Here is a 17,552-nt window from a genome sequence, read left to right as displayed (position 1 = left end):
TATTTTGATTTGATCAGCCTGTTTCAGTTTTCCTTTGGTCCAGTTCTTTCTTTAGTTTTGTTATGTTCCTTATATCTAGTTATTTGTTAGTGTTAGATACATTTCTTGGTTCCCCTGTTTGTGTACTCTCCCTCGCCTCCTGTGCCATTTTCTCTCTTTTTTCAGTCTGACTATAACCTTTTACCAGTTTGTACAACAAATTGCATTGGATTGTGTTACAGTGTAACTTTGACTGAATCCATCAGTTGACTTAATTATATATTTCTGTCTGAATTAACTTGACTTAACGCAGATTGTAAACTAGCACTGAACTGAATAGGGAGCTTCCAGCAACTTCATCCAAGTCCATTGTAATCCTCTACACAACAGTAAAAACAAGTAGATTTACTCTGCAGATTGTGCCAAAATGTATCTGTTTTTGTATCACCAGAGACAGTACACCAATAGTAAGCTTACCAAAGTTTAAAATCAAGGTCAGCGCGACCTCATGATGATTTCCTGTTTGTTTTATCAGCTGAAGTTCCTGCTGCAGGCTCCAGCAGCATAATGTCCGTCCTGGCCGAGAAGGCCATCGTCAAGAAGGACGAGCTCTGGGACGTGGTGGGAACAGACAAGTGGCTGATAAACAACGGTCTGGACCAGAAGTACAGGCCTCGCCCGCCTCATGTTATTGTTCGTGAGGCCTGTATTATGGTTGGTCAGGAGCTGCCGTACTGCATCTTCAGGGGAAACTGCGAACACTTTGTCAACGAGCTGCGCTACGGGAAAGCAGAGTCCCGACAGGTAGGCAGCTCAGGTTTTATGTAAAAGATCACATGCATATAGGAATAGGTCTATGTGCTACACAAAATAGGTTCATGACGTTTTCTGCACAAACTCGCTCAGGGGATTTTATTCTGGTCAGTTCTGCCTATTCTGAGATCGTTTCACTTTGAGCTTTTTTTAGGGCATCTTGTCACTTTAAATCCAAATAAGCTGCTCCTGGCCAAGACCCCTCGTGAAAATGGCTGCAAACATCACAATTATATAATAGTACAGCTGTGAAAAACAGAAGTAGGGCTTCCTGCACAACAAAAATGCAGCAAGTGGTTTCTGGATAATAAGGCAACAAAACACTTGTCTTTTCCTGCAGCCATTATACAGCAGCTTACTAAAGCTGCTGTATAATGGCATTATAAACGTGCTGGAGCTCAGACTGGGATTACTAGGTCAGGGTTAGGGTTGCTAGGTAGGGTAGCGGCGCAAGACCTTATGATTCACTGAACAATTGGGAGGTTTTTGTTACTGCTCATTTTCCAGACACCAAAAAATATTAACCTGTTTCCAAAAACCGTCTGGGTGCTTTTTTTTTTTTTTTAAGGGCTTGGTTTGTTTTCAGAAGCAGTTGAGTTCTTTTATAAATACAAAAATGTCCGAAATGTCAATTCTGCATAGTCTTTAATATTGTGAAAAATGTTGACAATACTTCAGGAACACTGAACTCTGACCTTAATGCATAACACAACGGCCCCTCAACGCAAAACTATTAAGTCTGCAGCTTGAATAGGAGTTCAAGTAGAGTTGTTTTTTTTTATAGTGAGGAAGTCAGGAAATGTTGAACTAACACCAAATTTCAAACTTGATGCATTTTCATTACCCATATATGATTTACACATTAAAATTACTTCTCCTTTTTGAAAACTAACAGGAAGCTCAGCTGTGGGATATTTAGGACTTTTATGATTCTGACATTAGCATAAGATAACATACATGATCTTTAATTTACAGCTCCTCTCTGATGTGACTCACACAGCTCCATCCTTCTCTTCCTAACAGTGGCTTTATTTTAAGATCTGTCCTATATTTTCAGACACAAGCTGCTCTTGGCACAAATATCTCAGCGTCGCAGTGTAAAGTTCTAAACCATTGATTAATACAGAAGATGAACAAAGGTGTAACTACATTTAATGTAAAAGAAAAAGTAGTTTAGTACCTTTCTTGTGGCAAAAAGATTGTGATAACTTTAACTTAGGAGGAGCTGAACTGCATACAACTGGACACTGCTGATAACAGCCTCTCTGTGTAAATCTAATAAAAAAAGACTTCTGTTTTTTTGCAGATCATTTATTGTCTTGTAGATATGTGGTTTAAAACCTTAAAACATGTTTACTTCGATCACTGTTACACATTATTTCTAATCTAAAACAACATCAGGAGCACCAGGGCAGAATGGAGACAGTAGCAAGAACAAAATGAAAACTAAAATAGTCAGACTGTGGCTACATAAAAAAATTCAAAAGATAATCTTAACCAGATATGAATAAACCAGTCTGTCTGTGGATTGAGTCGCTGCTTTAGTTTAAATTCAGCTTCATTTTTTTTTTTTAAGTAACTAAAGTTGAATATTCCTCTGCTGCAGGTGCAGAAGGCAGGTGAAGCTGCAGTGGTGGCTGGTGCGGCTGCATTCGTGGGTCTTGGTGTCTTCGCTCTGGCCAGCGCTCTGTTTGGAGGCAGCAAAAAGGAAAAGAAAAACACCCAGTGACTGGAACCACAGCAGCAGCTTTGAATAACTCATCACCAGCGAAGCCTAACGGCCACTTGCCTCTACTGATCACAGATATCACTGCCTGGCATTAAATGGAACTGGCTCACTTCCAACTCGTCTTTAACAATCCATCAGCTGAGTTTTAAGGTTTATGATTTGATCATTTCCCTCTATTTCAGGGTCTAAAATTTCTACAGAAAGCACAAAAACAACAATTAATATTTTTACTTGAACAGGTGCTGAAAGAAAAAATGGTCAAATGTTTAATATATGAAGTTCATAGGACAATATTTTCAACAATAAATTAACTTTTTTGTAAACACAGAAGATATTTATGACTGCAATCAAAGTGTAACAATTTGAAAATCAAAATGAAAAATTTTATTGCTAAAAAATGCCTTATGAAGTAATAAATACATGTATTTAGAATGCATAACTTTCAAATGAAATTAATTTCTAATTGTTCATAGACATGTTTTATTTTTTTGTCCTTCAGGTACATACTTGTTTGTTGTTAATAAACAAAAACATGTGAGAATGTTGGTGACCATTTTTTTTGTCAATAAGTGTTACTGGGGAAAGATTAAGGTAAAGCTATCCTGTCAGGTTTTGTTTGAAAGTGTTTAAAAAACTCTACGCAGCCCTGAAAGTCACTTTATAAGCAGATTTTATAACCCTGTAGAAATTTCACAGTAAATATAATCTATTGAAGTGGGAAGTTGATTTTTAAAATCCTTCAAGAAATAAAGATATCATAGAAACAAGAAGTTTCAAATACATTTTAAATACATGACTTTGCTTATCTTCTCTAAAACAGCCTCTTTTTTACATTATGACTAATGTATCATTTAGGATGATTTTTAAATGACACTAATGGAAAGGTTTACATTTTATCTTGATCAAGTCTTGCCATAAGTGCTGTCATGTTTTTTTTCTGTGACCAAGTAAAACACCATAATGTTTCTGTTACTTTCCAGTCTTAAGGTAAACCTGTATAGTTTTTTTTAACCCACCTTTAGGCTTCACAGAAAATTTCCTTAGACCCAGATCTAAGCAGCATTTTGTTTCCTGTGGCCTGTCGTTCATCTCATTGACAAGCTAAAGGAAATCTTCATAGATCACGTTTCTCCATGCTGAAACATGATGGTGGTAGTATCATCCTGTGGGATTGTCACTCCTGGAATCATAAACCAAAAAACTGGTAGGTGTAAATGGTGGTTCCACAATGTATTCACTCAGGGTGGTTAAATGCAAATGGTCAAGAAAACCCTAGATCATCCCATCAAGACCCAAAAATAGAGTCAAACTTTAATAAAATCAGTCTGGTTGTGTGTGTTTTTGTCTCCTAACTTTGCTTTAATTCTACTTCTTTCTACTCATAAAAAAAATCATAGACATGGGGAGAGTCATAAACACAGGAAGAGCAGGTTTACTGAACAGAGGAAGTAAGCTCCCAACCTGCAGAGGTATAAAAATAGTTGAGATTGTTCCTTATTTCAGAGCATAAAAGTTTTAAAGAATGAAGTCTAAACATTTTGAGTAATTGAGAGTTGTCACATGGCCTTTCTGCAATACACTTATGTAGAAAAAAGGTATAAAATGCCCCTGAAAAGGGGAACTAGGGGTTTTTTGTCTCCAGTGTGAAGTCAAGCCAACTTAACGCAGAAAGAAGACCAGCAGAGGACCGCGCCCTGGAACCACGGAGAAGCAAAGACTGCACTGCCAGTGGGACAAGACTCATCGGCCCTCATTCCTGGTTCGACCTCTGCTCCTGGCTCAGCCCAAAGATCTCAAAGCTGTTGCAACAGACTTGGAAGATGGACAAAGGTCATGGGGGTGACAAAGATCTGAGTGTCTGGAGGACAACAACCAGTTCTACTTTGTTTCTATTCAAAAAGGATTTTGCCGTACAGACAAGACTCTGACCAAGGACATCAAAGCTTCCTGTTGCCAAGATCATCCAACACCTGGGTGTGAGTTGAACTGCTTCCCAAAGCCTCGCTCAGTGACGCAGTGTAGGGAAAGAGGTTAGGAAAGATTGAAGTGATTTTGATCATTCTAAACTTTTATTTTTGACTTATAATCATTGATAATTAACCTGTTGTCATTATCCCTGCTTAATAAAGATGCACTTCTATTGAGATTTGTGGTCATTCAAATTAAAATTCATGCGCATGGCTCTAGACACGTGGTGGCTTCAGACATTCTTTAGTTTGGTCAGACAATGACTTTGGAGCTTGTTCTTAGACACTAAACCTGTTTAGAGTCAGACTCAGGGGTTTTAGAGATTTTCTGGACCCGTTAGACAGAGAGCTGGTCAGTAGTCAGTCCATGGGAGTTGTGAGGATTAGGGCGGGGCTGGCTATTGCGCAATAACAAAATGCACACCACACTTTTCAGATAGTTATTCATAAGGAATTTTAAAAACTGACTGATTCTTCTTCACGAAACTGTTGTTACTTTTCCACTGTACTGTAAGTCAGAGAACTGTTTAGTCTGACAAAACACTAAAACCACTTAGACAAATTAAAGTCTGACTATGTAAAAAATACATAAACCAAATTGTATAACTTTTAAATATGTTTTTATTTTGGAATAGCACACATGCACCATGATTTGACCGGTGACCCTCTTCAGACCAAAACCACACAGCTTCTTACAGATTAGCGCCTTGCAGTTGACTCTGTCCCTGGCTTCAAGGATTTTTAATCAGTACAAACCCCAACAGAAACAGAAGATAAAAGGCTACAATAAAAGTATGAGTTAAAAAGAGAATGCGCTAAAGTTCAGACGTTTAGGAGCCAAAGTGTTTGATGGTGAAGATTTCGGTTTTGGAAGTTTATCAGAGTAGATCTGCAGCCAAACAACAAGGCACAAACATGTACATTTCACCCTCACCAAACTACTACGGATGCCCTTTCCTTTTGTGTCTGCAGCGCCCCCTGCTGGAATCTTAAATCCTCCATCAGACGAGGAAAATTGTAAACAGTTTCTACTATAAATTAAAATCTTTCTGCTTTTCTGTTTGCTCAAGCTGATTCATTATCGGTCCAAGAAAGGCTTCACCGACATGCCTGCAGCCAGTCATCTGTGCCCGCTCTCTCAGAGTAAATACAGTGCTATATGTGCAAAGTGAAGACACAAATGTAATCTACTGCAATGGAGATTGTTGTTAGGCCACACAGGTGCATGCATGGACTGATTTTCAGTCTACAATCTGGAACAGATGGACTAAAAACAGTCATATCCATGTGTGTGAATACAGAACGCACTGAAAGACATTCAGTGAAACGTCACAGGATGTTCTGCATGTTATACGTATCTCTCTTAAAAAAAAAAAAAGTAATTTAACACATGATGCACAGGGTATATACATTTACTGTACAACAGCAACTTTATGATTCATTTTGTTAATGCATCCTGCTTTAAGTCTCTTTGGAGTTCCCACCGCATTTCTGTCTTTACCTTCACTTTCATCAGTCTTTTAAAGAGAAAAGACAGAAAATCCTCCTTCTTTTCAGCATCCAAGCCTTCTCTGTTAAAGGAACTGTTCACAGTTTTCTTTACTGGCTGCTAGTGGAAACTCTGTCCACTGCTGGGCTCCGGTCTCCGTGTGCCAGCCCTCCTGTTCGACCAGAATCAGTCCAGCTTGCGTGCTCCGAGTTTCAGGGGACCTTTGGCGGCTTTACGTTCCGCCCGCTTGGCCTCCAGCTCTTTCCTCCTTTCCTCTCGTTTCTTCTTCGACAGCTCCGCCTTGCTGAGATCTGGGCGACGAAAAGCAGACGAATGTCATACGAATGTTTTCATTTCTGGCCATTTAATATGAAGTCAATGTGGAAAATTATGACTCGGATCTGTTAGATATTAAATCTGTGCTTTTAATTATAACTGATTCGGTGTTACAGATGTACAAGAAGCAGATTGAGATAATGACTTCATTAGTAGTCACACTAATGTTTATTTAAAGATCTATAGTTTTACTGTAACATTGGCACACAATGATCTGAAGGTACATATGGATTCAATAGAGGTTGAAGGTTGCTCTTAAAAACATCACAAAAAAAGAAACTACTGCATTATTTTAGAAATGTTTGAGTTATTTTTGTTGGTTCTAAAAACAAAACCCAAATGTGAGCCCCATTTTTCAGCCTTTTATTTCTAAAACACAGTGAAAATTGTGTCATGCATCATTAACCTTCACAATTATAATCTACTTTATCACTTAAAATCTCATTACATTGTGTTATATCTTGTGACAAAGACATGAAAATGTTCAAAGTTTGTTTTATAAGACATTTTATTACTGCCAGGCTAAACTGAGCTGCTTTTATCTTAAACCTTGAAAACCTGAGATGAGACGCCTGCAAAAAAACAAACGAACAAAAAAAACAAAAAACAAACTAGAAATATTTTTACCTGGTTCCACAAAACCAAGTTCAGGTTTCTGACTTAATCAGACAACAGAGTAAAAAAGATCTTAATTCTGTCTGATATCCTGAAATGTTAAGCAACCTTTCTGAAAATGTGTATTTATTTTAGTGGAAACGTGACTCTAGATCTGAGGCTGACGAACCAAAGAGTTACATTGTAGAAGCAAAACATCCTGAATCACAAAGAAGGAAAGAACAGAACATTTTGAGGACATGTGGAGTAAAAAGATTAGGTTTGAGTTGAAGGACTCACTCTGGCCTCCCTCGACTGACTCCCAGCTCTCGGTGCCCCAGTCTCCGGTCGTCTCTGAGCTCCAGCCCTCTCCAGTCTGTCGACGGGAGACAAAACAAATCATCAGTGAGCAGGAACTCCACTGAGCTGGGGTTTTAAATTATTCAGCCAAAATTAGTCTTCGTTGAACACTTTTATTAAAGCAGCCATTATTGCTTAAATTAAATATGTTTTCTTGCCTTGGTAGAAAATGCAGAACAACATAAGCCTGACACAAATGAATCATTTTGGCTTAAATTCATTTTCACCTTATTGGTATCAGTCTAGTTTAATTCATGAACAAGTTTCATTGTAATTTTTTTTATATTTGCTTTCATCATATTTAGAAAAACATTCCAATTACTAATTTATAAAAACCGATTAATTGCCCAGTTCTAGTGTGTGGCTGTTCAATTTCAACACACTAAAGACTTTAGTCAGCGGGAAGGTGAAGAGAGCAATCAGTGACATTTCCAGGTCGGCTGTTTATGTCAGCATTACGGTATTTATGTCTAAATATCTCATGTTTAGACAGAAATATAGAAAGAAGAGCCCACTATATCTACAACTTCTTTTTTTTTTCTTTTTCATTTCAATAATACAGTAATTTTGTAGCCAAATTTCAAATTTAAATGAGCTTCTGGATGTTTAATGCCGTATTTGTAACAACGAGCTTAACAGTAAAACGAGGTAATATTTGAATAGTGAACTGACAATATCCAATAAAAACATATAAAAACGTAAAGTAGCATGACTACTTAATGTGTGACAAATGTGTATTAATCTAAGTTTTAATACAAAAGTAAGGACTTTGCTGAAAATGAGTTCCGAGATAAAAAGTTGCTGCAGCCAAAATTTAAAATCAAATCAAGTTAAACACGTTTCCAGCAGCCATACAGTGATAAAATCAGATAACCAAATGTGCTGGAACTCTGCTGGCGTTGCTAGGTAACAAGGCTGGGCTCTGCTGGGGTTGCTAGGCAACACCAAAGTGCCATTTTATTGTGATTAAATTGCTCATTTTCCAAAAAATATCAGCTTGGAAGGTTTTTTAAGCACTTCTGCTGTTTTTAGACCCAAATGAAAGTAGAAAAATATAAACCATCAGTGTTGCAGCTGAAAAACACAGATTTAAACATCCAAGACACACTCAATCTTCCTGCGTCTCCTGTTTTTTTTCCTGTTGGGACCTCACCGTGGCAGCAGCCGTGTTTCTCTGGGACACGCTGGCGAACAGGTCGTTCTGCGTGGCGCCCTTCCCGGAGCTGCTGTCCCAGTTGTACTCGCTGGCCAGCCGGACGCCTTCAGGCAGCGGCAGGTTCTTACTGGCCGGCGTCACGTCCGTCTCCTCCTCCCCCCAGTCGTTGCCCCAGCCCTCCTCGCCCGCTGAACTTTGACCCTGGCCTTCCTTCTCGTTGGACCAGCTGTCGTCGGCGTCCCAGCCGGAGCTGCTCCAGTCAGAGCTTTGCTTTTTCACCGCCATGGAGGCGGACGATCGTCCAGCCTACGTATCGAAAGAAATCGCTTTAAAACAAGCACCATGGTTACCGTAGAAACAGCCTTCAGGATAAATGGTTCGTACTCCTCTATCGGTGGCTTTCTTTTTGGATGATGCAGCTCCAGACCAGTCGGTGTTCCAGTCTTCAGTCTGAGCTTTTTCTGGATCCTGGAAAAAAAGACTCAATGATTCACAAACTCAAAACGTACAGCTCCATGACAACGCACCGTCAGAAGTAATAAATGCACCTCTAAGCTACCCCAGTCCTCTTCATCGTCCCAGCGGTCTCCGATTTGCTCTTCATCGTTGTCTGTGGCTTCAGGCGTCGGCGACTGGTTGGTACGATCAGAGGCACCGTGGTGAGACGAGGAGGAGAGTTGGGTTTTATCTTCTGCATCAGAGAACAGAATTAATTATCATCATGTCAGACAAAATACACGCAGGGTTTATACATATTTCCCACAGAAAAATTCAAGCACTTTTCAAACATTTTCAAGAAAAGTTCTCAAATTTTTCCACTGGCACACTTTGGAAATAAAAAAATATCAGTACAAAAGAACTGAAAAAGATATTTTCAATTCCTTATTTCATATGATTTATTAATAACATACTGTCATAGTATTCTATATTCTACAGCAGAGACAAGCTAACCTGAAATATAACAACATTTTACGTTTTTTATCATCTGACTGAATCGAGAAAGTTACAAAAGAAAATCTTAAAAAAAAAACAAACGTTCTTGCTAGGTTTTTTTTGGCATTTAGCAAGTAGAAATAATTTTGGTAATTCTAGCTAACCCTAAAACAAGAGAAATTAAATTCAAACAGGGAGAAACAAAATGTGCCTTTTTATTATCTGTACATATCTGGTTTCAACTGCAAATAATGCTTTACAAATGTAGCCTCACAAAACTCTGCAGTTTGAATATCAAACACTTTCAAAGACTTTACACAGAACTCAAACACTTTGCAAACCTTGAAATGTTAAACATATTATTATTTATTTGATTCTTCCTTTCTTGTTCTTCATTTTTGTAATTGTTTAGCTGTTTTATGTCCTTTTAATATATTTATGAATTGTATTCTCTTTGATGTTTTATTTGTCTGACCAGAACTTTGGTCCTCTGTATTTTTCTTAAAGGTGCTTTACAAATAAAACTGGATTGGACTGAAAACGACTCACTAAAATTCAATAACCTTGAAGGATTTCAATAAGAACCCTGTGCATAAAAGAGCTTCATTACAATGTAATGCGGTTCATTCTCAGTTTATTCTAATAATAGGAAAAAGCTGTACCTTTGCTTAAGGCTGACGCTCCATCAGTGGCGCTGGTGGGACTGGTAGCGCTGGACGGCCCGCTGCCCTCGGCTGCGGCGCTGCCCTCGCCTCCCGGGTTGTTGCGGATCAGCTTGGAGGTGAGCGAGGAGACGCCGGTCACGGCCCAGCCGGCCCAGCTGGACGAAGCTCCTGCCGGCTGAGCGCTCGATCCCACATCCTTCTCTGCAGGAACGACAACCCAGAAATCAGAGATGCTTTTTCCCCTTTACATTATTTGATCGACAGATACATTCATATATTTACATTATTATTACTTCCTCACTTACCAGTCTGAAACTGGTAAATATGAAGTCTTCCACATCCTTTAAAGCTAATCTAGTCAGACTAACACACTTTCAAAAACTGAATACTGAAACTATCCCAACCCTAAAGTAAGTTCAGCTGCAACATCAACCTCTCAAAAATCTTAAAAAATAAAAATAAGTCAAAAAAGACCTTTGGAGTAAATGTAGGTATGTTTTCTCAACATGTGAACCTGAACATCCATTAAATCGATAGAGTAAAATGTAGCCGCAACAAGAAATTATAAGAGGAGAAAAGTATGAAGTAACTATCAATTGTTTAATATTTCATAATTACATCATTAGATGGACCAAATATATAGTTATGTGGAAATATTTGGCATTTTGTAGATCAAAATAAAAATATGTAATAAAATAATTACAAAAATAACAAAATCAAGCAAAATAGAAACATGTTGGTTGAATCAAAGCTTCATTTAAAATATTAAAAGTTCAAAGGTTGAATCAGCTGCAATGGTTCCCATCTTTCTCAAAAACTGAGATTGTATGTAAACGTAAAACATCTAAACACACTGAGCCAAATTCTCAAGTCACTACAGATACATTTAGATCAGACATTAAAGACTTGCAGCATTTCTCTAAAACAAACCTTTGAAAGACCTCAACAACAAAAGAGAACTAGCCTGGCACCTTCGCAGTAAAGTGTAAAGGATGAAGGCCGACTCAAGACTTTTGCACAGCGGAGTACGGCAGTGACAGAAGTAACTGTGCAGGTCAGACCAGTTTGTTACGTACCGATCTCAGCCAGCTTGCTTGGATCCTCAGAAACTGTCTCCAGCTTGGTGAGGAAGCTCTTGATGGCTTTGAACGCCTGACAGAAACAGAGAGACGAGTTGGCAAACCGTGATCAGAGACCGGATTAAAAATATGTTCAATTATTATTAATCTGGGTTAAAACTGCTGAACTGATGAAACAAGCTGTCAGAGCTGCTAATTAAAATGGTTCTAACAACTCATGTTGTTACTATATTATTGTGCATTTTAGTGGAAATATCAAACTAACCTTTGTTTCTGCTACTATAAGTGAATAAATAAGTTTTATTCCCAACAGATAAACCATAAATGTTGTTGATTACATAATAAATGATGAGTAAATATCTTTCGGACCGTTCAAGGTAAACAACGGTCACACCTGCTCCCTGACGCCCTTATCGGGATCCACGGTGACGGCGCAGAGCGTGGGCAGGATGCGGGCGGCGATCTCTGTGATGCTGTAGTAGTTGTGTGTTGCTGCGAAGCCCAGCACGCCGGCTGAACGCGAGGCAGGAAACGGGTCTTTAGTGGCTCGAGAAAACGCAGAGACCAGGATTCTCTGCCGGGTCTGCGACGAAAAGGACGATGGAGATCGTCACGTTTTGGTTGTTACGTTTAAAGACAAAAAACATCCAGGGCGTTTTGTGTTTTACCCCGGCGTTGAGGTAGGAGGCGATTTTGCCCAAGCACACGGTGGTGTTGCAGCGGATCGGGCCCTGCTCGTCTCTGGCCTGCAGTCGGGCGAAGTGACGCATGAGCTCCTGGTTCAGGTTGGTCTCGTTCAGTTTGGGCGCCAGCAGCAGCATCGACTGCAGCCGCCAGGAAGAGAAACGTGGAAGGTTAACGTCCGCAGGAGGCGTCGCTCCGGCTGCCATGTCCGATTCTGTAAACGTCGTACCTTAACCGTCTGCTCTCTGATGGCGGGGTTGGTGTCCGTGAAGCCGTGGACGACGTGAGGGAAAATCTGGGAGTTGACCGCCGCCTCGTTCAGATACTGAATGAACTGCTCCATCTGAGAAACACAACAAAACTCAGCAAAGTGGATGAATATTCACATTTTACCTGCGATAATGTTTATTATTATTCCCTAAACGGCTTTCTGACGCTAATAAACAAGCTTTTAATGTTTATTTACAGTTTTATTTACAGTGCAGTTCAGAAGTGTACATTCACTTCATTTCAGGTTCCTAACGAAACATCGAAACCTTTTCAAATTCACAAATTAAAAGATCTTTGCTACAAATCCAGCTCCACTTGCTTGTGAAATCTAACTCAGGCGCTGCCTGGAGCTAAATATCACGATTTAATCCAGTCGTCAGGAATGCGAAATACCTGCTGGAGAAGTCGTATCCTCATCGCTCGGTCTGTGGAGGAAAACATCTTCACTATGACAGGAATGATTTTCTGTTGGTATTCTTCTGCTGACAAGAACTTCCCCACCTGAAATGCAGAGAGAGAGAGAAACGACGTTCATAATGCGTTTTCTTTCTCTCACGGTGAAAATAATCAGATTGATGAGAGATTAAAAGTTGCCTTAAAGAGCGGCGTGAGGATGACGGCACCCGCGTTTCCGAACTCGAAGGCGGTGAGCAGCTGAGGGAGGACTTTATGTTTACAGAAGTCTTCAGGAAAAGAGTCTAGGTGATCATTCAGGTCCTGGAAAAACTGCTGCTTCTCAGCTGGATCCTTGATCTGGAGCAGATTGGAGGGGTTTTCATCATTCTTAGGAATCACTGAATTAACACCAGAAATTCACCTTGAATAAATAAAATTGAAGAACAATTTACATTTTTGAAACTCTCTAACCAAACAAACCCACACATATCTCAGAGATTCGGTAAAAAAAAGAAAAAGTATTACTTTCAATCTGGCAGAGAGAAATATTGGATTCGCTGACCTGGATCTCCTCCAGGAAGAGGTTGCTCTCCACGAAGCTGTTGCTGAGGAAACCTCCGGGAGCCCTGCAGTTCTGGAGGAAGCGGGCCGGGTTCGGTCGAGCCCGGGAATTCGCCCCGACCAGCTCACAGTAGTGGGGCACCAGCGACTTGGGAATCTGTATAAAAGACAAACAAGGAATAAAAATTAGACAAAAAGTTCACAATATAGAAAATATGCTTAATCGCCTTTTTTAACTTCCGTGTTAGAGTTGTAACTAGCTTAAAAACGCAACTTACTTTTCCCAGAGATCGGAGAGATGACGTCCGAGGGAGGGGTCCGTTAAAAACCTCCCATATCAAACATCCCAGTCGCCACACCTCCCCCGCCCTGGATAACAAAAACAAAACCAAATCAATATCAATAATAAATAACATATTTTTGAAGCCTCTCTTTCCTCACCATTTCTCCCCGCTGCTGTTGGACGCCTCCGGCGGGTCGTACTTCTCCATGTCCGGGTAAACGGCCTTCGGCGTGGGGAGGGAGACGCCGTTGGGGTCGCCCTGCTCCGGCGCCAGGTGGTCGAGGGCGCCGAGCTTCCACTCTCCGGCTCGATCCACAAAAACCGCCCAGATACCCAGGTTGTTGTGGAGCAGGTGGCAGTCGTTGACCAGAAAACTCAGAGCTTTCTGAGAAGAAAAACGACAGAAATAAAATGAAGTGAAAGGCGACTTTCAGCGCATAATGGATGATTCTTGCTAAGCTCAGGTTGGCCTGGTAGGATCTGATATCCTGTCAGATTCTTACCACAATCTGGTGGAGACCCCAGGAGATCTCCAGCTCTCCGGCGCCCCCCTTCTCTGCCTGGGCCTTCAGGTGAACTGAGAGAGGAGTCACCTGCTCAGTGACCAGATAGAGGCTCTTATCTGTCTGCAAAAATAAATAAACACGTATTAATAAAGATGGGGAAATTTAAGTTATAAAATGACTGACCAACGTTTTTAACATTACATGGCTGTAAAGCACCAGAGCTTGAGTTTTTCATATGGCAACATATTGTTGTTCTGTTTTAAATACAGAACAACATGGATGGATACATTTACAGTCGGGTGAAAGAATGAATCTTTAACACAACAGGACAAAGAATGAATCTTGATGAAGCAGAAGTTTTTTCGCTCTTATCCAGAAAAGGGAAAATACTAAATCACAATATGGTTTATAAACTTCTTTGTAACCTGCAGGAAAGAAAAATTATTGGTACACTAATTTAGAAAGCCAGAAAAAGCTTTGGCATTGACAAACTGAAACATTTTGAGTACTGTGTAGCGCAGCTCATTTTGGAAGAACAGCAAGTTCTACATGAAAAGCCTGAAACACGATATTGAAGTGGATGTCACTTTGAAACTTGTCTGGAAGACAAACATTGTTTACAGAGCAATCACAAAGCTGAATGAGCTTCAGCTGCAGCAGTGCATTACAGGAGATCAACACGTTATAATGTAAAGAAAGTAAAAAAAGAAAAACATCCTAAATAATTTTCAGTCTTCAACCACCCGGATTGTCTAAGATTCAATACCTACACATTGAAATCCTAACAGACTTCCTACATATTTCTAAAAACTAAAGCCTGGCTTCTTTTTAAGTACCAATACAAAAGTTCACTATGAACTTAGAGCAAATTTTACTACAGACTTTATGATTTAAATTTGACATCAGCAAAAATGTCTGCACGTTGGGAATCAGAAGACAATTAAACAAACAGACAGAAAGAATGGATGAAAAGATGGACGAACAAAAGGACGGCAAGACAGGAACAGGACATATAGATTTAGGAAGTGGGTCAGCAAATGGATGAAGGCAGGAGCAGATGGACGGATAAAAGACAAGCAGAACTGATTAATAAATGGAAGGATGGATAAACAAATGGATCACTGAACTTAGATAATGGGAGAGGAAAGGAAGTAAAAGTAACATACTGGCAGCCAGTTTCTTCCACACTTATCTAATTTTTTATATGTTGTTATATATTTCCTGAGTGTGTAATAAAGCCACTGATAGCAACAGGATACCTCCATCTAATTAAAACTTGTAGGTGATAAATAAGAGATCTAATCGCTGTTCAGTTAGGATCTAGGATCTTGCTTCTAAGATGACAGGACAAACGGTAAATGATCACTTACCTCTCTCTGAACAAAAAGCATGCACATAAAAAGCATAAGTTACACAGTCGAATATCTGAGGCAAACAGAGTCTAAAGACATATAAATCACATACCTCTAGTCCATCTACATATGCCAGAATGTTAGGATGCCGCAGGGTCTTCATCCTCTTGAAGGCAGCCTTGGCTAGCTGGGTCTGCTGCTCTGTTCCCTGAGCCACCTCGTAGACAAACACCGACACCGGATCTCCTGATGTCTGCAAGAAGTGGGCAACCATTAATTCACACTTATGTAGCTTAAGGATGAAATGCTGACAGTGGATCAATGTGATCATTATTGAGGCTGATAGAAGGAGGAAGTTGGTGTCCAGCTGTCATCTGACCCTGCGGTAAAAATCATGACAGAGAAAGGATGGTTTCAGCTTCTCAGTGATAATAATCACAGCAGTGGGGTCCACACTGTTGGCAATCTGTAACGTCACCTTTTTTTAATGCGATACAGACAATGGCTTGAGCCGCAGTTTTAAATAGGAGCAATTAACTTGAATAAAACAGGGTGACGTGGCGAGATGTACGTGTCTCTGCAGGAGTAAACACCGAGCGCTAGCTACACACACTTCGGCAGAGAACAGAAAACCAGAACAATAAACCTGTACTGGGACTTAACGGATAAAACAACTTCTGAGAATACGCCAACTCTCCTTATCAAGACGTCAAACTCCAACTTATCCTGCTTGGCTGATTGAAAGGCATTCATAAACAAGCTAACGCTAACCGTTAGCGGAGGATCCGCAACGATCTGCCGCTACTTACCTTTCTCTTCCCCCGATGCAGAGTCCATATTCCCGACTTCTCCGGGCTTTCCGGGAGAATTTCATAAGCGAAGTCTTTGACAGGATCCCTGGCGAAAAAGGACCACATTTCCCCCCGCTTCTCAACCTCATCAAACACTCACAGAAACACAGCGACAGACCTGTACAAACTGCAGCCAGAGGCGGCTAGCTGCTGTGGCTAATACTAACCCGAAATGGAACGGATGAAAAATAACTCCGCGAGAACTTTGATTTCTGCACATTAGTTCCGGGATTCAGTTCAGGTCTCTTCTCGTAAACAGAACCTATGGGAAATAAGTCAAAAGAACCAAATTAATCATTATAAATACGTAAAAAAAATATTAAAGACAGGAAATTCTAACTTTAATATCAGAATTCACTTTTTGTCTGGTCTGAGAATAAATAAATTTAGAATCATGAGAAAAACGACAGAATTATACGATTAAAATCAGCTTTTTTCCCCCCAGTGGCCTTAATCCTGAAAAATGCTTAAGATAACCATAAATAAACTATTGATTTGGATTTTATTGTCAATTATGAGAAGCTTCAATTTTAGCTTCCGCCCCTCATTTTTAAAGGTTTCTTAAATGTCTCAATTCCTATTGGCACATCTTGACGACAATTTTCTCATCTCTGTTAATCAGCAGGCTAGGAATTTGAGGGATCTTTGTCAGTGCTGAATGTTTCTTCTCTGTAAAGTAGGGTGGTCAAGGATCAGTAAGGTGAACAAAAAACAGCCTCAGCCACCAGTTCCAGATTCTTCTGATGACTTATTTGTTACTTTTGACTTTGACAACCATCCTGAGATTCTTCTTCTTCTTGTCGGTTTTACTGGTGGTTGGCAACAAACTGTTAGTAACATGACCGCCACTTACTGGTATGGAGTGTGGTTCGTGATGGTCTAAATATTTATCCATATCTATACATATATTCTACCTAAACATGCACAGGTAAAAAGACATGCGTACTTATGCACAACTTTGTATACCATTCTTCTATATTAAGACACATTCACAAACACACCTACTATAATCAAATTCTACCATCCTGAGCTTCCAAGAACTCACTGTTTTATAGCTAATTGGCAACACACCTGCACTTGAGCGGACCAAGCTATAACTAAACAGGTAAAAAAAAATAATCTAAACAGAGAAACAATAAAATTATGAATTTAATTTATAAACTCATCTACATAATGAAATGGTCTGCAAAATAAATAAACCATATGATACAAGATAACTCAAAAAGTTAGTTTAAAGAAAAACAAACAAAGCAATACTCAAAAGAAAACCCTCTAATTGGTAGAACCCAGCAAGGTAATCAATAACGCCATTCAGCCATTTAAGCAGGAAATACTGGACCGGCCCCTCCCATACTCCTGGCCTGCTGCAGGTCTACAAGGGACAAACAATGGTGAGTAAAAAGGAAAACAAATACCATAAATATACCTTAGAACAAAATAAACAAATTCAACCAATAGTCCAGAAATAGTAGCTTTAATCTAAATATATAAATAGATGGAAACTGCAACATAATGCTAATGCAAACAAACCCAGGATAGTAAGTGAAGT

At 39.7% G+C, this 17,552-nt stretch overlaps 2 protein-coding genes across 5 annotated transcripts in view; one reads left to right on the top strand and one right to left on the bottom strand.

Moving 5' to 3' along the window:
* Window positions 1-2,653, top strand: part of LOC106958766 (HRAS-like suppressor 3) — a 31,374-nt gene extending 28,721 nt beyond the window's left edge. For 3 of the 4 annotated variants that reach the window (XM_015052826.1, XM_015051228.1, XM_015052038.1), the window contains 2 exons: window positions 515-783; window positions 2,399-2,653. In XM_015052826.1, coding sequence (XP_014908312.1) covers window positions 515-783; window positions 2,399-2,521 — 392 coding nt within the window. In that variant the 3' untranslated portion in view covers window positions 2,522-2,653. The remainder of the gene's footprint in view (window positions 1-514; window positions 784-2,398) is intronic. The other variant, XM_015053592.1, reaches the window with a different exon arrangement.
* A 2,438-nt stretch (window positions 2,654-5,091) lies between these two features.
* On the bottom strand, window positions 5,092-16,185 carry scyl1 (SCY1-like, kinase-like 1). The gene is made up of 18 exons (XM_015041790.1): window positions 15,962-16,185; window positions 15,265-15,405; window positions 13,798-13,920; window positions 13,453-13,679; window positions 13,290-13,380; window positions 13,013-13,168; window positions 12,649-12,807; window positions 12,448-12,555; window positions 12,014-12,127; window positions 11,769-11,924; window positions 11,495-11,683; window positions 11,098-11,173; window positions 10,019-10,222; window positions 8,972-9,114; window positions 8,808-8,891; window positions 8,421-8,729; window positions 7,208-7,283; window positions 5,092-6,288 (listed from the first exon to the last, which is right to left on the bottom strand). Exons 1-18 carry the CDS (start codon window positions 16,067-16,069, stop codon window positions 6,164-6,166), a joined length of 2,589 nt encoding a protein of 862 aa, XP_014897276.1. The 5' UTR covers window positions 16,070-16,185; the 3' UTR covers window positions 5,092-6,163.
* Between the last annotated feature and the right edge of the window lie 1,367 nt (window positions 16,186-17,552).

This window comes from Poecilia latipinna, unplaced genomic scaffold, assembly GCF_001443285.1.
Source record: "Poecilia latipinna isolate Pla-1442-1.1 unplaced genomic scaffold, P_latipinna-1.0 Scaffold0, whole genome shotgun sequence".
Taxonomy (NCBI): domain Eukaryota; kingdom Metazoa; phylum Chordata; class Actinopteri; order Cyprinodontiformes; family Poeciliidae; genus Poecilia; species Poecilia latipinna.
The sequence above is the reverse complement of the archived record's forward strand: the minus strand, read 5'-3'. Positions and strand labels throughout refer to the sequence as shown.

Coding starts and splice junctions, on each gene's coding strand:
- scyl1 (XM_015041790.1), bottom strand. CDS start 16,069: ATGTGGTCCTTTTTCGCCAGGGATCCTGTCAAAGACTTCGCTTATGAA. Junction 11,925..12,013: donor TCAGAGAGCAGACGGTTAAG/GTACGACGTTTA, acceptor TGGCGGCTGCAG/TCGATGCTGCTGCTGGCGCC. Junction 8,730..8,807: donor AGAAAGCCACCGATAGAGGA/GTACGAACCATT, acceptor TTCGATACGTAG/GCTGGACGATCGTCCGCCTC.